This window comes from Spermophilus citellus (genome assembly GCF_964194105.1).
Source record: "Spermophilus citellus genome assembly, chromosome: 3".
Taxonomy (NCBI): Eukaryota; Metazoa; Chordata; class Mammalia; order Rodentia; family Sciuridae; genus Spermophilus; species Spermophilus citellus.
Genome location: NC_138184.1, coordinates 90,904,523 through 90,925,504, shown reverse-complemented (window position 1 = coordinate 90,925,504; position 20,982 = coordinate 90,904,523). Strand labels below are relative to the sequence as shown.

The 20,982-nt window shown below is 66.1% G+C and overlaps 1 protein-coding gene across 15 annotated transcripts in view; it reads left to right on the top strand.

The window, feature by feature from the left end:
• Window positions 1-20,982, top strand: part of NCOR2 (nuclear receptor corepressor 2) — a 137,683-nt gene that overhangs the window by 37,232 nt on the left and 79,469 nt on the right. For all 15 annotated transcript variants that reach the window (XR_014020992.1, XM_081285500.1, XM_081285506.1 and 12 more), the window contains 6 exons: window positions 2,712-2,921; window positions 7,199-7,326; window positions 8,854-9,031; window positions 11,042-11,221; window positions 13,994-14,107; window positions 18,324-18,380. Coding sequence is in view for 14 of the 15 variants with exons in the window: in XM_081285500.1 (XP_081141626.1) it covers window positions 2,817-2,921; window positions 7,199-7,326; window positions 8,854-9,031; window positions 11,042-11,221; window positions 13,994-14,107; window positions 18,324-18,380 (762 nt within the window). In the remaining variant the exon portion in view is untranslated. The remainder of the gene's footprint in view (window positions 1-2,711; window positions 2,922-7,198; window positions 7,327-8,853; window positions 9,032-11,041; window positions 11,222-13,993; window positions 14,108-18,323; window positions 18,381-20,982) is intronic.

Sequence of the window (20,982 nt, the reverse complement as noted above, 5' to 3'; positions counted from 1 at the left end):
AGCGGGGTGTTCCTCCAGAACCCGGCAACCGGGCTCCGGTTACTGCTGGACAGCCCAGGTGGGGTGTCCATGCTGCTGGGGAGTGGCCCAGATCCTGGTCAGGCTGTGCAGGGTGCCACTGCCTGTTTCCCTGTTAGAGCCAGACAGCGCGGGGGCTGGCGCTGGAGAGGCCACTCCTCCCGGGGGTGAGGGTTCTGAGCGGCCCCTTCCTCCTGGGCTGGGCCTGTCTCAGGCTCCTGCACCCAGGAGAGACCCAGAGGGTGGAGAGCTGACCCCAGGGAGATCTGAGACCCTTAAAATTAGGGTTTTAGGCTTCCATCTCTTGGCTGCGAGCAGACTCCCTGTTTCTCCTGTTTAGCACAAAAGACTCACGTAACTACAAAAAGCTTCAGGCACAGTTGGATCCAGGTGCTGTTGTGTTCAGCGCCTCACAGCCCGAGTGGAAGGAGAGCTCGTCTTTCCTGATGTCCAGTGAATCTCCCGGGAGAGGGTTTTGTTGGCTCTGCCTTGGTCACACCCTCCCCAAACCAGCAGCTGTGTCCCAGCAGCTTGATTGGCGCCTGACAGAGGGAGTGGGGTGGCCACCCACGGGAGCTGGGGTGTGGGATGTGCAGAGCGGGTGTCAGTGGGCAGGAGTGGTGTGTGTCCCCATGGGTGGCTCGCCCGACATGCTGAGGCTAGAGGCCACCCACGGTCCTCGTGCCCTTCCTTCAGGCCAGCGTGTCCACTGGGGGGAGGGGACCCTGTGGCTTCTGGACAACTGGGCCCAGGTGGTCAGCTGCTGGTATAGCAGGGCCTTGTCGTCTGGCCCGCTCACGTCTGGGCCCTCCTGCTCCCCCAGCTCTGCCCCCCACACTATGGCTTCCAGTGGCCAGTCTTGACCACAGGTCGCTGCCTGGAGGCCTGGGCTGTGTCTGGGGTCGGTGACTTTCTGGGCTGGGTCTGTAGCAGGGTCATGTCCCGTCTCCTGCCCTGCACTGCGTCCCTGAGCCCTGGCCGGGCCTCGGGCTCCCCTTCCTCCTGCCTGGCCTGTGGGTCCAGTGCTTGCCACTGTCCTGCTTGAGGCCAGGACCCCGTCCCCCAGGTTCGTGTCGACCTGCTCCCCGCCGCGCTGCTGTCCCAGCCCCGTTGACTCTGGACCCAGCCACGGTCTCCGTGGTCACTGGGCGCTTGCTTTCGGTCTAGAGCTCCCGAGCAGGCTTTGGGCTCCGCGTCACTGCCCACCCGACCCTGGTCAGTGATGGCGAGCCTGAGCTTGGGCTTCGGCTGGCTCTGGCTGCCGCAGCCCGAGGGTTTCCTGGCGCAGGGTCCCCTCTGCAGTCTGTGTCACAAGGGCTCCTGGGAGGTAGCGGGTGGGGGTCCAGCTCTGGCGTGCAGTGCCAGAGGGGTGGCCGCTCGGGAGGGCCAGTCGGGAGGGTGGTCCAGCCCCGCTCTGGGCAGCAGGAGGCCTTCGGCTGTTCTCACATGTGCCGTCCCCAGAGACCCCAGCTTCCCAGCGTGCCCTGCCCGCCGTCCACCGACTCTCCTGCTGCTTCCCGTGGCTCCGGCTGTACGTGGCGCCCTTGTCTGTCAAGGCTGTGGGTGAGGACGTCTGGCAGGGTGGGCAGAGCAGGTGTGGGCAGGTGCGGCTGGCGGCTGGGCCCAGCCTGCTCAGGAGGCCTGTGTCTGTGCCACCCTCACATCACCCGCTGTGCAGCCCCAAAGCTGAGGTTCAGAGAAGGGAACCCACTTGCCCTGGGCCACACAGCTTGGGGGTGGCTGGGCAGGGCTTGTTCCCGTGGCCACAGTTAGGGGGCAGCCGTCCTGCGGCCAGGGAGATCCCGGGGCCGGCCTGGCTCTGCGCCGAGTGTCTGGAGAGCCCTCGCTGTCCTAGAGGTGGCCTCCTCTGATTCCTGCTCTCCCTGTGCGAGCAGCCATCTTGTGGCAGGTGACAGGAGCCCCGTGTGGGCGGGCAAGGAAGGATGCACAGGAGGGTGCCTCTGCCTCAGGCCAGCTGTCCCCAGGGTGGCCTCGCTGTCCTTCAGCCCCGTCCTCCCACTGGCTGGCACCTGTCCTGGCAGGCCAAGGTGGCCCTAAGGCTGCTCTCTCCAGCCCAAGGCCAACCCTCACTGGCTGGGGTCAGCCCCATCTGGAAGGTGGCTGGCCATCCTTCTAGTTCTCTCCGGCATGGCCACGGGGCTTCTGCCTGAGAAGGTGCTGTTTGTGACCCTGGAAGTCCCGGTCACCTGCCCAGGGTGCAGCCCCTTTCTTGGCGTGGCCCTGACCCTGCGTGGTCCCTCCCTCCTCATGTCATGATGTCATCCTTCAGGAGGCCGCAGGAGGCCCTAGAGGCCAGCCTTGCCCAGCCCCCGCTGCCACCAGAGGCCTACTCAGCTGGCCCTGGCCACACTTCCCGGGCTGGTGCTAGGCGGGAGCTGCCAGGGGCTTTTGGAGAACCTTGCCCTGGGGACGCGGAGAGTCGTGGCGGCTGTGGCGTGGGGAGCCGTAGCTGTGGGGTGGGTGGGCGAGGGCCTGGGCCTGGGAGGGGCAGCGTCCTCTCTGACCCCAGGCCTGTGCGGTGTCCGCGGGCCTGGCTCTGTCCCCTGCCCCGTGCTGGGAGTGGCCATTGAGCAGGGTGGGGAGCCTCAGCGGGTGATCAGCGGGCGGTTAACGGCCCGTCCTGGTCCTGCAGGGCCTGCCCTCCCCATTCATCTGCTTTTTTGTCTCCACAGGAGCTTGTGACGGTGGCCCGTGATCAGATGGCAGGGACTGGTCTTTAGTCCTCAGTGGTGGTCACCAGAGCATTCTTCAGGGCCTGAGGCCCAGCTCCTGCCACCATGTCGGGATCCACGCAGCCCGTGGCACAGACGTGGAGGGCCACCGAGGCCCGCTACCCGCCCCATGGCATCTCCTACCCGGTTCAGATCGCCCGGCCCCACGCGGTAAGGGGTGGCACCCTTTGGGGCTCTTGCTGCTGCTCCTTTCCTCTCCTGCGAGCCAGGCTGCTGTGGCTTGGGACACCCTCTGCAGCAAGGCACCTTGTCAGAGGCTGCCCTGCCCTAGGGCCCTTCCAGGCCTAGGGTGTTTGGTAAAGTCTTCATTCCCATCTTGAAAGCTGGGAAGCCGAGCCAGGCATGGCGGCTCCCCCCTGCAGTGCCAGCCATCTGGGAGGTTGAGGCAGGATCACAGTGCAAGGCTCAGCCACTTGGCGAGACCCTACCTTAAAATAAAAGAGAAGGCTAGGAAGGTGGAGGTGGGGCCTGGCTGAACAGAGGCTCCACCCCTCTCTTGATTGGCAGTTGAATTTGCCTGACTGAGGTTCCTGCCGCGTAGGCTGACCTCGCAGTGGCCGCCTCTGCTTTCCCGTCTGGGGTTGGGGAGGTCTCCTGGGGGCCATTCACTCCCTTCTCCGCTACTTCACTGTGGTGAGGCCCGTGGCTGAGAGGCTGAGGCTCAGCCCATGCTGTCTCTGGACACCCGGTGTGGGGCCCAGGGCGGCCTCTGTGCCACCCGGAGCTGCCCTGGCTGGGCAGTAGCCTGCCCTGGGGACGGGAGGCCTTGTTGTGCCTGTGTGCCCCCAGCTGCTCCCCTCCGCCTGCAAGCAGGGCCCAGTTTCCCTCTCACTCCTCACTGACTTTCTGGTCCTCTCAGGCATCTGTTGAACACCTGTTGCGTAGTGACCAGCCCCAGACGCTCAGTGGGTGGGTATCGGCCTGGCGGGAGCCATGGTGGGCATGGCCCCACCCATGGGCCCTGGGAAGCCTGGGACCCCCGTTTCCCCCAGCGGTAGCCTCTCAGGGGACCCCCGGGCCCTGTAGAGCCCTTGGACGTGGGCCTGTGGCTGGCCCTGCCCTAGGTGGTGCTCCTCAGCGCCCTAAAAAGAACCATCTAGGCGATTTCCAGTTTGTCACAACAGGTATGAGGTCCCCTGCTGGCAGCAGGTGGGGGCTGGCCCTGGGGGGCAGGGCAGAGCACTGGCCCGTGCTGGGGCCGCTGCATTGCTACCAGCCCTCGGGCTCTGGGGGCTTCTGCCCCTGTATGCACCTTGCCACTGACTGGCACTGGGGACCTTGGCGGAGTGCCAGGCCACAGAGAGGGCCCTGCCTGGGCCGGGTGGGGATGGGCCAGACCCCCAAGTGGGCCCACTTCCTCTGCTGACTTGTAGCCGTGGTGTCCTGGATCCTCCTGGGGTGAGGGCCACTCTCTGGGCTCCCCTCATTTTCTGAGGAGTGGCACTGGAAACGTGGGCACTTCTGTTAGCTGTGTCCCCGCCACTGCAGCTTGCCTAGGGTGCTGGGAGTTGCCCTCAGAGGCAGGCTAGAGAGGAGTCCTTTGGTCCTTGAGGGCCCCTGGGGCTGGGGCAGGACTCCGTGGCCTCTGCCCATTCACACTGTTCCTCAGCGAGTCTCCCCGCCTGTCTGCCGTCGTCCCCAGGCCTGGGGACAGAGCCAGCTGACGTGTGTGGGGCACGGTGAGCAGGCGGGCCCGGGGCTGGGGTCCAGCTGTGCTGGGCTGGAGGAGGGTGGGCTGGCCTGTGCCAAGTGGCAGGGTGGTCCCCGGCTCACCAGGAGGGCCCGTGACCGCGGGGTCCAGGAGTGGGCCCACTTCCTCTGCTCACTTGTAGCCGTGGTGTCCTGGATCCTCCTGGGGTGAGGGCCACTCTCTGGGCTCCCCACTGGGCTCCCTTCGTTTTCTGAGGAGTGGCACTGGAAACGTGGGGAGTAGGCAGGTCTGGGCTTAGGACTGCTGCCGGCCCCACTGGGCAGGGTGAGCCCATGATCCTGCCTGCCCATCCTTGGTGGCACCTGGAGAGGCCCTCATCCCCTGTGAGCCTCGCTGCTTCCTCCGTGGCCCCATATCGCCGCCTCGCAGGCTGCGGAGGGAGGGGTGAACGGCCAGGGCTTCCCTGCCGCAGGGCACAGGGCGGTTCAGTGAACGGGAGCTGCTGTCTGGGGTGTTGGCGTCAACGCCGTGTAGCCCGGCAGGCGGACTGCTCCAAGATGGCGTCAGGTGGCTCCAGCCTGGCCGTGTCCAGCCCAGGTGACCACCGTGGGCCTCCGTGGTTGATTCTTCCCGGTCTTGCTTTCCTGGGCAGCCCTGATGTGGACATCACAGTGGACACCCGTGGAAGGGACCCCGGCTCCCCCCGGGGAAGTTGGGGTCAGAGTCAATGCGGTGGGTTCCCCAGCCCTGTGTCCAGCGCTGTTCCGCCCAGTCATTCTGCTGTGCTCATCTGGCTTTCCCGCGGGAAGGCCTGGTGTCACTGTCCTGTGCCCTGGAGAGGTTTCTGCCTGGCCTCTCGCTCCTGCCCAGGGCACTGGCTGCTTCCTGCCCATGCTGTGGGCACTGGTGCTGGGCACTGTGGGGGGCACCAGGAAGCAGCTGCCCAGCCCTGGTGACCGTGGCGTAGAGGCTTCTCCCCTGGGTGGTGCCCATTTCTGAGTGGAGCCTCCCGAGGTTTGAGGTAGGGACAGTAAGGGACAGGCAGCTGCAGCCTGAAGCTGCGTCGCAGGATCCCCCCTGGCCGCTCTGGGAGGCCCTTCCCAGAGGCTTTATAGCCTGGAGGAGGACAGGGGTCCTCCCAGCCCCACCCCGTGTCCAGGCTCCTGTTCCCTGCAGGGCCCCTGAGGGTCTGAGGGAGAATCCACCCTGCACGTGGTGTCTCCCCGATTCTCTGCAAAACAACCGCTTGAAAGTTAAAAGCCAGACAAGACAGAGTGGCTGGGTATTTCTGCCCACTCCCAAGAAACAGTGTGGAAAACCCAGACAAGATGTCCAGAGGACACTAAGTCACTCTCCACCCTGTGTCTGCTGCCACGTCTGTGCCAGACATCACTAATCAATTGGCACACGGCATGGCCTGGTGTCCCGCAGACAGTGCGAATGGATTGGGATTAGCACAGCCATCTGTCTTCTGGGGAGAGGCTCAAACCAGGCTGCCCTTACCACTCAGAGCCCAGGGGATTTGACAGCGTTCACTTCTCCCCAGGGGGAGAGGAATGTGCTTGGCAAAGGTGGACCTGCCCTTGGGGAAGGTGTGGGTGCCTTTACCCTGGCCCTACCGTCTGGGTAGGGATTGCGGAGGGCGGGCCACGGGAGCTTGGCCCTGGGGTGCTCGCCTTGCATGCTCTAGCCCTGGGCTCTGTACCTGGTGCCCCCCCCCCACACACACACACACAAAGATTGACAAAGAGAGCACACGCCTGTCATCCCAGCAGCTTGGGAGGCTGAGGCAGGCGGATCTTGTTCAAAGCCAGCCTCAGCAACAGCAAGGCCCTAAGCAACTCGGTGAGACCCTATCTCTAAATAAAATACAAAATAGGGCTGGGGGTGTGACGTGGTGGTTAAGCGTCCCTGAGTCCATTACAAAAAAAAGAAAAAATAGTGCAGAGCGAGGGTCCCTGGGTGGCTGGGTATGAGGAGGCTTTGAGGGGAGGGTCCTCCAAACCGTCTCTCTGGGAGCCCCCTGCGCTGGGCTGCGAGGTCCTGTGAGGTCCTGTCTCTGGATGGCCGGGGGAGCCGGGCCGGGTCCTGGAGAGCTTGGGCTGGTGAAGCGCAGCCTTCACTAAAGCTGCGCCTTGCCTTCCCTGGTGGCCTGGTGACCTGCTGGTGTGGCATGTGCTCGGCCTCCAGGGGCTGGCCTCCGCTGAACTGCTGGCCTGGCCTCCATGCAGCACGCTTGGCACTGGGTCCCTGCATACCGCGGGCTGGCCTCCCCTCCTCGGCCACGCCTGGCCGGGCCCTCAGTCCCGCCTATCTGGCTGCCAAGCTCCCTTTCTATCCAGCATCCTGTCCCCGTGGGCTGGACCTGGTCCCCGGGCAGCTTCGTTCATGGGGCCGTGAGGCTCTGCTTCCTGTGCCCGCCCTGCTGGGCAGCCGAGGGAGGCGGGTGGGCCCCGGGGCCCCTCTTGCCCAGCCCTCCTCTGCTCCAGTGGCTGGGTAGCAGGGGCCGTCTGGGCAGCTGGTCTGGCTTTCACCAGCCGGTGGCCTTGGATGGGCGCCCCCCATGAGCCCTGCCTGGCTCCAGTGTGTTGTCTGGAAAGTGGGCGCATTCGGGGCACTGATGGTCCCTGTGAGGAGCAGGTGGACCAGCCTTCGCGTGACTCTTCCTTACTGGCGGGCGGGTGGGGGGGTGCAAGGGCAGGGGGTGGGGCGGGGCGGGGCCGGGCAGCCCCTTCCTGCTCCCTGTGACCACCGGCTCACGTCTCCCCCTCTGCAGGACGTGGGGTTGCTGGACTACCAGCGCACGCCCCGCGACTACACCGCCCACCTGTCGCCTGGCCCCGTCATGCAGCCCCAGAGGAGGAGGCCCTCGCTGCTGTCCGAGTTCCAGCCCGGGAATGAACGGTAAGCAGGGCCGCCCAGGGCTGCCTCGGGAAGAGGGTGGAGGTGGAGTGGGCTGGGGCCCCCACAGGGCCGGGCTAGGTGAGGGGTGTCCGTTGCCCGCCTGCTCTTGACCTGGTGGCCGCATGGGTGTGTGCTCTGGAGGGAGGTGCCAGCCGCTGGTGCAGGGACATGTCCACCTGGGCCGGGAGCCCCTCCTCTCCTCTCGCTGCCTTTCCTTTGCTGCTGCCCTGGGACAGGGCAGCCTGACTCTCCTTCCTCCATGGGCAGGGCCAGCAGGGTGGCTCCCCGGCTCTCCTCTTAGTCTCAGGACATCCACAGAGATCCCGTTCCAAGCCAGGCCATGTCTCTGAGTGATGAGGGGACACTGTGCAGCACTTGGGTTGATGCCATGTGCCTCCTGCCAAGCCCTGGTCCCAGTGCAGTTCTTAGCTGGGAAGGCACAGAGGGCCACCCTGACCGGCTATGGAGGAAGGGGCGGGCAGGCGCCCGGGGACTCCTTGCAGGTGTAGCGAGACACGGCCCAGCCCCCAGGGCTCTGGGTGGCATTCAGTCAGTCCACGTGCACTGACTGAGCACCTGCTGTGTCCCTGTCACTGGGATGCTACAGTGGACAGGAGCAGTGAAGGGGCCTGGGACCAGACCTCCTGGGACGGGGAGGTGTCCAGCAAGCTCCCAGGGACCACGGCTGCCCAGAGGGAGAAGTGTGAGGGGCACACGGCAGGGAGGCCACCTGATCCGCACTGCTATGAGGGGTGGGGATTTTGGAGAGGGCTGGAGTGGGCAGTGGCCCTGGGGCAGTGGGCGAGGTAAGCAGGGACCAGACCTGGCAGGGCCTGTGGGTGAGAGCGAGAGCTTGGCTCCCCCCGTGTGTGGGCAAACAGCTTGAGAATGTTCCAGGCCTTGGCGGGTGGCCAGTCCTGGGAAGTGGAGGTGCAGAGCCACAGCCCTGCTGGGTGTGGGGAGGCAAGGCTGCACCCCCCCCGGGCAAGCCAGGGAGAAGGGTCACAGCGAGCCGGTCAGGAGTCACCAGGCTGGACAGCTCCCATCTCTTCCCAGGGCCACTGGGCAGATCAGGAGCCAGGTCAGGTTTGACAGCAGGAGTCTGTGGCCTGTAGGTGACCTCTGCCCTGGACGGTGTTGGGTGGTGGTGTCCGGTGTGTGGCGCTTGTGGGGTCTGACCGAGCCCCGTGTCACCAGGGGCCTCGGTAACTGCCGAGCAGTTTGTTCAGTGCGTCTGGGGAGCTGGCTCCATGCTAATGGCCAGCTGCTGGCCGAGCTGCCGTGGCGGGTCCCAGACCACACTTAGTGGCCAGGGAGGGGCAGTCGCTGCAGGTGTCCCCGCGCCTCCCTGGTGCTTCCCTCCTGTGGACGTCCTCACGGGCCTCAGTCTGAGGGCAGCTGGGGCTGTGCTTGAGTCCCTGTGACCTTGTCACCAGTGGGTGTGGGCCATGGCCGGTGCCCAGTGGGGAGGGCCTTGGGCCTCGGGTCCCAGCCTCCTGCATGATACTGTGTGCCCGGCCTCTGCAGGTCTCAGGAGCTCCACCTGCGCCCCGAGTCCCACTCGTACCTGCCCGAGCTGGGGAAGTCTGAGATGGAGTTCATGGAGAGCAAGCGCCCGCGCCTGGAGCTGCTGCCCGAACCCCTGCTGCGGCCGTCCGCGCTGCTGGCCACAGGCCAGCCCAGCGGCTCTGAGGACCTCACCAAGGTTAGGCCTGGCCCTGGCTGGGAGCCTGTGCTGACGTGGGTTCTGCTGCTGATTGATGGATGGGAGGGGCCTGTGCCCAGGGAGAGGGCCACTCGGGCAGGGGTGCAGGTGTGGGAGTGAGCACAGGGCGGGCAAAGCCCGGGCAGCAGGGGAGGCACAGGGACGAGGTCTCTGCAGGTGCCAGGGGATGAGAAGAGCTGGAGAGGTGTTGCAGGTGGTACGGGGCCGTGCAAAGGCCCGAGGCAGGGAAAGAAGAGGGATCCTTGGGGCAGGGAGCTGGGTCCTATGCCATCCAGGGCAGCCCCATGTCCACCCTCTGTACCGTCCCTGCTCATGGTGGGCTTGCCCTGGGGCTGTGGCCTGGGCAGCTCCTCCCTCACTACCGTGACGCCTCCCCCGGGCTCCTAGTGCAGGACTTCTGGCCCTGGGTGGGCGCTGGCTAGTCCTCCAGGCTCTGGGCCGCATGGAGGCCAGGTGTGGGGAGCAGCTCCCTCGTCCTCTCCTGGGGGCGACCCATGGACACGTAGCTGGCTTTTGTGACATGCACTACCCATGGATGTTTGCGGCCACACTGGTCCAGGAATGTTCTGGCCACCTGGGAGACCGGGACTGTCAAGGGTCTCTTCCTCCTGCCTGCCTCGGGCGTCCATCTGGCGTCTCTGCTCAGTGGGCCCCTGTGCCAAAGTGCTCTGTCTGCCCCCACTTGGCCTCCCACTCTTGGGTACCGTGCGCAGTGGGTGCCAGCTGACTCAGGGCCAGGTGTGGGTGGACATGCCATGTCCTGCTGTCTCTTGTGGGCTCCCTGTGCCTCAGCCCATCGGTGTACCTGGCCCTGGGAGGAGCCTGCTGAACCTCCTGCCCAGGGTACCAAGGGGACACTGTCCACTTCTCTCCCGGGGGGCTGCTGGCCCCAACTGCTCCTCATAATTCTCAGGGACAGGGACTTCCCGGGGTAGTGCTGCATTTGGGCTGAGGGTCTGAGCTCCCAGTTTTACCAGCTTGCTGTGGCCAGGAAACCTGGAGGACTGTGGAGGCGACATCTGGTCAGCTCCTGTGTCCCCTGGCCTCAGAGGGCAACATCGAGGCCAGGGGACACACCCAGCACTGTCCTAAGCTCTCAGCCCCCAGGGCCTGGCTTTGGCTCAGAGGGAGGACAGGGATGGTGTGGCTCCTGGTTCCGAGGCCCGGGCGCATGTGGGCCTGGGCCTGGTGCCGGGGACAGTGTCCCCTGTGTCCGTGTGCAGCTGTGGGGGGCGGGAGGCGGCCCTCAGACCTCTGCCAGCAGCTGCCAGCTGGAAACCCAGGCTGGGGCCAGCACCTGCTGAGCTCTGACTGTATACAGGGCGCCCGCTTTCCACATGTTAGTGCCCACCAGGCTCAAGGCTGCCTGGGAGCTGGGGACCGTCTATCCCCGAGGTACAGATGAGGAAGCAGGCAGGAGAGCCGGGTGCTCTGCTGGGGGCGCTGGAGCTTGGCTCCCACTGAGCGGGGTGCCGCCCGACCTCAGCCCAGAGGCCCGGCGCAGCCTGGGCGTCCAGCACAGGGGCTGCGGAGTCCTGGGGTGAGCTTCCTTGAAGAGCAGCCTGACTGGGGTCAGCGCGCCCCTGCCCACGGCCTGGAGGGCTCTGTCTACCCCCCACGCCCTGCTGGGGTTTCCAGGTGCCCACCGGGCACTTGCCCTGGGCGCCATGAGGTAGGGTCTACGGAGCCAGGCCTGGGGCCAGGCGGGGTCCTGTTCTTGTTCTCTGGGAGCCTGGTCTGGTGTGTGGCACAGGGAGGCTTCATGCCCGGGGGGAGGGGGCAGGTGTGCCCAGGGTAGGCAGTGACCTCGTGTCGAGGTGGGCAGGATGCTGACGTGGGGGGAGCAGGCCTGGCATGGAGGTCCTGGGGAGGCAACGGCCAGCGCCCTCCTTGGCGGGGACAGCCCTGGTGGCCTGGTGGGAAGCCCTCTCCACGGCCGGAGCAGGGGTGCCGACGCCGTGCCCACCTGCACCCTCCTTCTGCACGCAGGAGCGCAGTCTGACGGGCAAGCTGGAGCCCGTGTCGCCCCCCAGCCCCCCGCACGCCGACCCCGAGTTGGAGTTGGTGCCTCCCCGACTGTCCAAGGAGGAGCTGATCCAGAACATGGACCGCGTGGACCGCGAGATCAGCATGGTGGAGCAGCAGATCTCCAAGCTGAAGAAGAAGCAGGTGTGGGTGGGCCCGGGGGGCCTGGGCGGTCACCAATGTAGTTGGCAGGCTCTCCATGTGGGGACTCTGGAGCTCGGAGCCCCCAGTCAGGAGCTCGGGGTCCCCCGACAGGCGCAGGGGGTCTTTAGGAAGGAGCACGGAGCCCTCAGACAGGAGCTGGGACCTGGTTTGAATAAAGTCCAGTTCAGACTTAGGAGGCTCTGTGCTGTGCTGGGGCTGTGGGCAGGAGGGCAGAGGGAGCAGGTCAGAGGGCAGATGGTAGGAGGGCAGGAGGCAGAGGGCAGGCTTTTGGCGGGTGGGCGGCTCTCCCCGGCCCTGCACCCTGGCCTTGGGGTGGGCCGGGGTCCACTGTGTGGGACTTTTCCTTGCCTGCATCTGGTGGCAGCCAACCTCCATCTCTGGGCCTCCCAGCTGCGCCCCTGCTAGCCGGGGCCTGTGCCCCACCTCTGGGAGCCTCTGTTTTCTCCTCTGTGAAGTGGGCACAGGCGTGACTCCTGTGGGGTGTGGCAGGTCCCCAGGTCGGGGGCCATTATGGGGAGCCACAGGAGAAGCCGGTGTGAGACTCACCTTTTGATTTTATTTTAAATCACATTTACTTCAAAGCGAGCGGCTGGCCGGCCTTTGCGGCTTCCCGTGGTCCTCTCCCCGGGGTCAGCTGGTCTCTGCTCAGGTGCCCCTTGGCAGAGAGGACACTGGCCTCTGAGGAGCCCTTGTCCTCAGCCGCCTGCATCCCAGGGCCCTAAGTGAAGTCTTCCTGGTGCAGGGTGGCCGCTGTCTGCTCTGCTGGTGGTCCCAGGGCCACACGGTCCCCGCCTGGGCCTTCACCATGCCCATGGCCCGTGGCCACCTGTCAGCTGGCTGCAGTTTCCCCAGGGACTGGTGGGGGCCAGGCCCACCCCGTCCTCTCCCCAGCCCCGGGCAGGAGTGGGAGGACAGAGGGCTTCCTGGAAGAGACCCCATGGGCTGGGCACTTGGTGGGGGAGGCAGGGGGACGGGGTTCCAGGGGCCAGTGGTTTTCCTGTCTGGGGGCTCTGCAGGGGAGGGAGGAGGGCAGCGCTGGGTGGGGTCCAGGGCCACGCCAGCCCTGGAAGCCACACCTCTCCTCCCAGGCGTGGTCTGGGGCTGGGGCAGGGCTGAACCACAGCTAATGTGGCAGGAAGCCAGGTGGCTTGGGGACAGCCCCCTGCAGTCGGGTTTTGTGTTTTGATTTTTTCCTAAATTCCACTTGGACTGTTTTTTTTTAAGCTGAAATTTCTAAACAAAATCCATCCCTGTGACGTACACAGTCCAGTGGCATTTGGCACACTTGGCCACCCGCTGCCTCGCTGCCTCATTCCAAGACGTTCCCAGCCTCCTGGCAGGAGACCTGGCCCCAGGGTCCTTCCCCACGCCTCTCCCCCAAGCCGGCCATCTGCTCTGTCTCTGTGGCGTGGCCAACCTCACAGGCCTGTCCTGCCTTTGGTCTCTCTCTCTGGGCATTCCAAGGTCCCTCTGCCTGTGGCATGTGCTGGCCCTCCTTTTCATGGCTGAGTACTACCCCATGCTCGTGCTGTGTTGGCCGCCCACGCAGTGACTCTGGCCCGAGGTGGCCGTCCTGGGCGGGGTTGAGTGTGCTGGAGTGTGTCTGCATGGCTGTGGGTCCCTGCGGGTGTTGCCCTGGAGCGGAGCTGGGTCACCTCCTGCCTCTGGGTGTAACTCGGAGGAATTTCCAGGCCGTGTTCCATGGCAGTTGCGCCATTTTCCGCCCCGGCCGCGTGAGGTTCCAGCCTTTCCACATTCCTGCCCGACGCTGTGGTTTTCTTTTTTAAGAAGGCTTTTATTCCGGCGTCGGGCTGTGCAGGGCTCTTCTGCTCTGGGTCCACTTGCTGGAGGAGGCCAGTCTCTGGCCCCTGCCCCGGAGCTGTGCGCTGCTTTCTTTGATCTCCAAACAGCCTCTGAGGTGGCACTGCTGCCACCAGTTTCCACTGAAGAAGACACTGAGGGTCAGAAGAGGGAGGTGACTTGTATGGGCATGTCACCGAGACCCAGTATGGGCAGCAGGGAGCCCAGCTTGACCCAGGCTTGGTGTCCTTGAGCCGTCTTCTTGGGTCTCCGTGGTGCCTGCGGTGGGCCGCCTTTGCTGGCCGGGACACTGCCCACCCTCCCTGGTGCTGCTCTGGAGTTTCCTGACTCAACTCCAGGGGCCTTTGAGGGACGGGGACAGCACGGCTCCCCTGGTCTTTCGTGCCGGTGAGGTGGGGTGCTGGCTTTCTGGTTCTATCTGCCTCTGCTCTTCTGGGCTCCTGGGTGCATGCGGCCAGTCCCTCGGTCACTGCAGCTGTGTGGCCTCTAGAGCAGAGCAGGGCCATATCCTGATGCTATGACTTGGGCTTCAAGCTCCCTGGCCTCATCTCCCCTGCGGCTCTAAGGGATACCCTGTCCAGGTGCTTGCAGGGGGCTGTGCTAGGCAGACTGGGGCAGAGGACAGGGCCCTGACCGGCCCTTGGCAGCCCTGCAGGCACAGGGTAGAGGCAGAGAAAGCGAAGAGAGGCTCAGAGAAGTCCAGCTGCTCCCCGAGGCTGCACAGCAAGCAGCCTTCAGGCTGGGCCTTGGCTCAGGCTGTGGCCCGCCGACTGCCGCAACCGTGGGACCGTGGGGGACCGAGGCTTGGCCGGCGGGGCCCAGCCTCCGCTCCCCTCCTGGCCCCACTCTGAGGGACAGGTGCCCTGGGGGACCTGGGGTGCGGCTGGGTTCCCGGCCCAGCCCTGTGCTTACCCTCGCTCTCGCCCACAGCAACAGCTGGAGGAGGAGGCCGCCAAGCCGCCCGAGCCCGAGAAGCCCGTGTCACCCCCACCCATGGAGTCCAAGCACCGCAGCCTGGTGCAGATCATCTACGACGAGAACCGGGTACGTGGAGGCCGGGGGTGGGGGTGGCAGCCAGCGGTCACCAGCTTGCACAGCCTCTGGGTGACTAGAGGGGCGCAGTATGGACAGCCAGGCCAGCTGCAGTGGGCAGCACAGTCTATCAACCCTGTGTCAGTGACAACAGCCAGTCCGTGTCACCCAGCTCCACCCGGACGCTCCTTCCCTTGGTGGACCTGGGAGGGTGAGCACAGTTGCTGTTTCCCTTTTACACATGGAGACTGAGGCCCAGAGAGGTTGAGTGACTTGCCCAGAGTCACACAGCCAGGATGTGGAGGGTCTGGTGATTTGGCCTCCACTGTCCCTGCCCCGGGATGAGCCCTTGAGTGATGGAAGCACAGGGTCAGGGACCCTGGGAGGGGCACCTGCCAGTGTCTAAGGAGGCTTGGTGCTGGCAGGAGGCTGGGGGTGCCCAGAGCCGGGGTCCGTGGGGCCGGAGCCCAGGAGCTGCTGCCTGAGGTGTGGCCTCCTCTTTGTGGGCAGTGGGCTCTGGGCTGTCCTAGTCGCCTGCTGGGAGCCAGGCTGGGCTCATCTGCACCTGACCCCAGATGTGCTGGGTTAGGCCAAGCCCAGCCTTCCTTGTGCTACGGATGAGGAGACCGAGGCTCACAGAGGAGCCGTCCCTCCTGAGGCCACACAGCGGTGTGTGGGGGTGGGGACTGCCCTCCCCTGCCTCTCCTCTCAGCCCAGCCCTGGCCTCCCTTGGGTCACCTCCTCCATGGGCCTTGCTTGGGGTGGGGCAGCCCCTGCTGCTCTGTGTCCCCCATTTGGCTCCTCCGTGTATGCAGGGCGAGCCTGACCCTGGGGGCCTGGAAGCTGCCCTGCGCACCCTCCCACCTGGGTCTCTGACCACAAGCAGCACCAACGGAGATCACAGTGATGAAGGCTGTGGCCACGTGTCCTGCCAGCTGTCCTGGTGCAGGCCCACTGTCCTCTCTCCGGCTGCACCTCCCTGGCCCCTCGTCCTTCAGTGGACGCTGGCTGTGGAGTGCTGTGGTCGGGATGTGTCCTCTGCAGCTCTCTGGTCTTGGGGTGACACAACGACAGTTATGTGCTTCACTCACGGAGCCTGAGGCCCAGAGAGAGGGAGGCCCTGCCCGGAGGGCCCATCCTGTCACCTCTGCACGCCCTGCCTGGGTCTGGTGGGACAGCAGGGTGGCTCTGTCCAGCAGCTGCCCGTGGTCAGGGGTGACGGGTGCCCTCAGTCCCCTGCCTGGGCGCCTGTCCAGCGCCTCGTGCTGTCACTCTCTCTGGCTCTCGTGTCAAGCGTGCCCTTTCCCAGGACGTCGCTTTGGCCCTCTGCTTGATCCTGAAAATCCTTCAGCACCATTTCCTCCCCTCACTTCCCCGGGCTCCTCAACCCGGTCCCTGCGGGATGTCACGTGTGTGTGTCTCCTCTTGGGGGGACTGGAGCTCCCTGAGGGCAGGGTCTTCATCTCACTCCAGTGTGCTCAGCTAACACTCGTGGGGTCACTGCAGGGAAGGCGGGAGGGGCCCGGGCCTCCCCCAGAAGAGCCCTCTGGTCTTGAGGTGTGGGGCTGTTGGGGTCCTTCTGTCTGGGCTGAGCCTGGGAAGCTGGTGACCTGGCAGGCAGGAGGCCCTCAGCCACCTTTGGCTGGAGCAGCCAGGGCTTGGTGGCCCTTGGGGATCAACAGGATTAGATTCCACCCCGCCCTCCCCTGCTGGTTCTTCCAAGTGGCGCGGGATCAGGGTCGGCTCTAAACGCCAAGCCAGCGGAGCACGCAGCTGCCCCCGGCCTCTCTGAGCCTGGACGCTGGCTTATCATCCACTCATAGCACGTCTGTGGGCACTGTTGGCCGCCTCTGCCTGCCTCCCGGGAGTGTGTGGGCAGACGGGCGGCAGGTGACAGGAGCAGGGGCCGAGGGGACGGCAGAGCCTGGCTGGCGCAGGCAGCATGGCGTGGGGAGGGAAGCCGGGCAGTGGGTGGGCTAGGAGGAGGGCATCGGGCCCCAGCATGGGCGCAGCCCTGGGTGGGGCCTGGAGGTGGGATGGGGCTGGCGGGTGCAGGCGCAGGGCCAGGCTCTCCACAGCTTGGTGCCCTCAGGGGTCGGGCCGTAGGGAGGCCAAGGGGAGGCCGGGGGCAGCAGCAGAGGCCTCCCTGGAGGGCGTGGGGAAAGGGAGCTGGCCTGATCCAGGCAGGCCACGTGGCTGGGCTATCCCAGGGTGAGGACGAAGGCTGGTGGACAGCCCGCCCGCTCAGCCAGGGGGACTCTGCCTCAGGCCAGGGCCGCACCTGGGGATCCCAAGGGACCGGGCTACGCACTATGGGGTTGGACTCGTGAGCGTGTCCATGTGGCCTGTGGGGGTCTGTGACACCCAGGAGCACCCTGTCCTGACTCACGGGGGACCGGGGGGTGGTCAGCTGACCTGCACATCCTGGCACCCCGCGAGCAGGGCCGGTGTTGAGTGCTGACTATGCCAGGACCAGCATTTGAGAGGCCGGGGGACTGTGCAGGGGCAGGCGGGCTGCAAATGTGAGTCACTGAGCCGCGCAGGGCTGCTCGGGTGAACGGGGGCTGGACCTCTCCTCCCCAGGTGCCCCCGGGCCTTGGTGCCCCCTCCTAAGGTGGCAGCAGCTGCAGCCTGACCTGCTCTGGAGAGGCCTGGTCCAGTCGCAGCAGCCGGTGTGGCCCAGAGAGCAGGCAGAGGGGCTGTGCTGCCCTCCTCCCGGGGCACAGGGGCCGCCATGTCCCTGTCCAGGCCAGAGCCCGGGGCAGCGTGGCTCACAGGACGCAGGCTTCTCGAGTTGCCGGGTTCTGTATGCACCCTAAGGCGCAGGCCTGGCCGTGTGCCCCCTGTGCTGGGCATCCCTTTTGTCCAGAGGGTGAGCACAGACCCCACAGGCCTGGTGGCAATGACCCCTGAGCCTCTGGTGCCTGGGTGCACTGGCCTGCCCTGTCCCTGCTGCCCGCCCGCCCTGGCCAGCCTTTCTTGTCCTGGCCGCGGGTTCTGTGCATCTCGCATCTCCAGGGTGTGTCCAGGGCAGGTGGCCTACAGGGGCCCTCAGGGTGGTCCCTGCCTCCCAGACCCAGGGCCTCCCCAGGACATGGCCGCCCTGCCCAGACAGTGGCGAGGCCTCTTCCTTCCGCCTCCGGCGTGTTTCCCGTTCCGCCGATGGCGCGGTGGCATTTCTGGGCCCGCCTGGGTGTTCTCAGTGGCGGGATTCGACCCACGCCCAGGTGGCCCCTGGGAGGCTCAGCAGGACGTGGTCACCTCCCAGGCCGTCCCTGCCTTCGGGCCTTGGCCTGCGGAGGCTGCTTGCTTCTCTTGGGGCTCGGGCTTCCCGTGGGCCCTGCTGGGCTGGCCTGGGCTCAAGACGTGTCATTCCAGATGCCAGCTTGAGGCCACCTGCAGGCCCACTGCCCCGCTGATGTGCATCTGCCCCAGGCCTAGCCTCCCAGCAGTGTGCCCCGGAGCTCCACATCACCTGTCGTTTTCAGGGACAGTGTGTTGACTGGCTCAGGTGGCCAGTGCTCCTGGCCCATGCTGAACCTGGATGCTCCCAGGGCTGGCCCAGTCACAGGGTGGGACACCCCTGGTCCTCATGTGTGTGACCTGATGTCTGCTACTTGGGGTCTGTCTCGGGGTTGCTGGCTGTCTTCCCAAACCTGTTGTCCAGAGTGCTGGACAAGTGCTGCCCTGGCCGTCCCCCACGGCCTGGAAGGCTGCCTCCCCGGGTCCCCTGCCCACCCTCCTCTAGCCTCCCTGTCCAGGCTGACTGTGCTCTGGGCCTCCTGTGAGCAGGACTGTGGTCCTAGGCTGGGGCAGGTGGCCACAGTGTGGCCTTCATGGCCAGCCTGTTGAATTAGCATCCAGAGCCCTCTCTGCCGCGTGTCCCCATTTTCCCCATAAGTCCTGGGTTGTGACGGAGGGAGGCGGGAGGCCCAGGAGTCACGTGATCAAGGCCCTGGGCTCTTAGAGGGGGGCCTGGCTAGCTCCCCGGGCAGAGGCTGGAAGGATCCGCGCTGGTGCCACCGCCCAGGAGGGGTGGTGGGTGGGCATGCCGCGGGGGCTTCAGGCCCAGGCCAGGTGGGCTTGCGGGCGCTGCTGTCACAGCCTGGGGCTTTGGTCCCGGTCCCTCCCCAGGCTGTGGGCCAGCGTGCTGGGAGGGGCGCTGCCTGCCCCGGAGGCCTCGCTCACAGTTTCTTCTGTCTCCCCCCACCCCTTTCCGTCCCTGCAGAAGAAGGCCGAGGCTGCCCACCGGATCCTCGAAGGCTTGGGACCCCAGGTGGAGCTGGTGAGCGGGCCGGGCGGGTGGCAGGGCTGGGGCAGGAGGAAGTCGGCCCGGGCAGTGGGCAGCGGGCTTTCGTCAGGGAGGCAGGAAGCGCCCTCCTGATAAGAGGCTGGCAGATAGTGCGGACAGTGAGCGAGCTGGGCTTCCTCTGGGCTCAAGTGGCCCCTGCTTCCGGCCGAGCATCGAGATTCCTCTCTGGGCGTGAGGTCTGGGCTCAGCTCCCAGGCTGCCCTCGATGGCTGTGGCTGTGGCCGGCGCCTCACCCTGTCTGTGCTTCAGTCTCTTCACCGACCCCTGGGCACCCTGAGGGTGGCTGCCCACCTGGGCACTGTGGCACGGACCCATCCGGGGTGGCACGCAGGTGGCATGAGGGGCGTTCGCTGCTGCTGCTGCTGTTCCCAGGGTCAGACTCATGTTGCTGCCGGGCAGGTGCAGACTTGGGTCTCCTGGGCTTGGGGTGGCTGAGAGCAGAAGGCTAGCCCTGGGGGAGTCCCGGGAGCCTGCTGCCTCCACCTGTTGGCTCCACCCGTTGGGACCCCTGGGGCCGTTGGTGGGACCCGACGGTGGCGGTGGCAGGGGTGGGGACGCCGTGGACTCCACGTGCAGGGGTAGCTGGGGGGCTCTGTGCCTGGGCGGGAGTGAGCCCGTCGGGGTCTCCTGGGCACAGTGAGGTCTGGCCCCTCCTGGGGCAGGCTCCTCTGCACCACAGGGGTGGGACCCAGGGTCCAGTGCTGAGGCCCGGGAGGGCTCTGGGTACAACCTTGGCCTTCACGAGCCTGCGCCACGGAGGGGGGAGAGACCAGCTGTGCACCTGGTTTCTTACGGGTGGTGCGTGTCATGCCGTGAGGGCTGCCCATCCCCAGAGCTGGGACCCTGCTCCTGCTACTGGGCACACAGCCACAGGCCACTCACAGGTGAGGACAGGACACCTGTGCCCAGGTCTCTGGTGTGCCCCCAGGAGTGTGCACTGCCACCAGTCGGTCCCCATGTGGGCGTCCTCCACGTGGAAGGGTGGCCCTCTGTGCGCGGCTCTGTGTGTCCATGCCCCATTGTACAGCCCTGTGTGGTCTTGGCCCGGCCCTGTCCCTCTTCCCGTGCCTCTGTGCCTTGGGGCTGGGCCACTGCCCTGGGCCCCCATACCTGGATCTCGCCTGGCGTTTGGAGCAGGTCTTGCTCTCTGGCCACTGTGCACGGAGCTGCCCTGGGCAGCTGTCCAGGGTCATGTCTGCCCGTTCTTGGCTTGGGTGCAGCTGACCATCCCCAGGAAGCCCCTGGCCTCGGGCGGCTGCACTGTCTACATCTCGCCTGGGAGCTGCACCTCACCTTGGTGTCCCAGATGGCCACTGTGGTCACTTCTGACACCAGGCTCGCCTTCTCTCCTGCCGAATCTCCAGGGCTCCTGGGCCGTCCCTCTGTGATGTCGGGCACACGGTGAGGACCCAGGGACGGGTCTGCGTGGCTGATGGGGACGTCGCTGGTCCCCGAGCTCTGAGTGGGTAGTACTGGGAGCGCAGCTTCCCCGGGAGCCCGGCTGGCCCTGGCCGAGGCCGGGCATAGGCTCCGAGCTGCTGCACTGCCAGGTTGTTCGCCTGAGTCCCTTTGGGAACAGTGGGTCCTGTGTTGGCCTCTGGGGACGGGGCACCCACTGTGTGCCTGTGGATCATCCCTGATCCCGTTTCCTGGGTTGGCCTTTCCTGGGTGGCACAGCAGGAGGTGAGGCCGGGAGATGCCCGGGGGCCTGCACGGGCTGTGCTCTGCCTGTCCTTGCCTTGCCCGGGGTGTCTCCAGGCAAGGTGGGTGGATGCTCCGCAGTGCACAGTGCCCGCTTTGTGCCGGAAGCCTGGGCGCGCTAGCCTGCCGCCCTCCAGGGGCCATAGCCCTGGGACCCAGCTCTGCCCCCGACCGTGGGGTGCCGCGGGGCCGTGGGCACGTCCCGCCTGTGCCCTGTGGGGCTCTGTGGCTGTGCCTGGTGCCAGGTGGCCTGTGGCCTCTGGAGCAGGTACTGGTTCAGGGAAGAGAGCCAGCCCTGGGGGAAGGAGACCTGGAGGTAGTGCCTGGGGCACTGGGGCCCGGTGCCTGGTGCCTGGTGTGCCCAGTGGGCACTGGGGGCCCTGTGGAGGGCGGGGGGGCCGGGCAGCGAGGGGCAGCATGGCCGGCCTGCTCTCTCTGTGCTCAGAGGTGTCATTGTAAGAACCTGGTGTTGCCAGGCCTGCGGGCGGGGCTGGTCCTTCCTACCTGACCTGAGCGGGGCCAGCTTTCCTCTCAGGACCCTCTGGACGCCTCCTTCTGCCCAGGGCCTCCTCCCTCCTGCCCTCCTCTGCCCCATCTGCAGAGAAGCCGGCGGGCCTCTGGGGACTGTCCCCTTGCCTTCCCTGGGGCTGTGGGGATGTGCTGCCAGTGGCCCTGACAGGACAAGGGCCTTGGCCAGAGGTCATATGCTCTACTGAGGGTGAGGGTGCTGGGGTGTGCACTGGCCCTGCCCTCCCGAGTCCTCGTCCTTTCCTGTCCCTCCTGTCCCTGTTGGTGAGGTGACGAGGCTGCTCCTGAGGTCCCCTGGCCCTTGTTTGACTCAGGGAAGATGGGGTTCTCTGAGTCACAGGGCCCC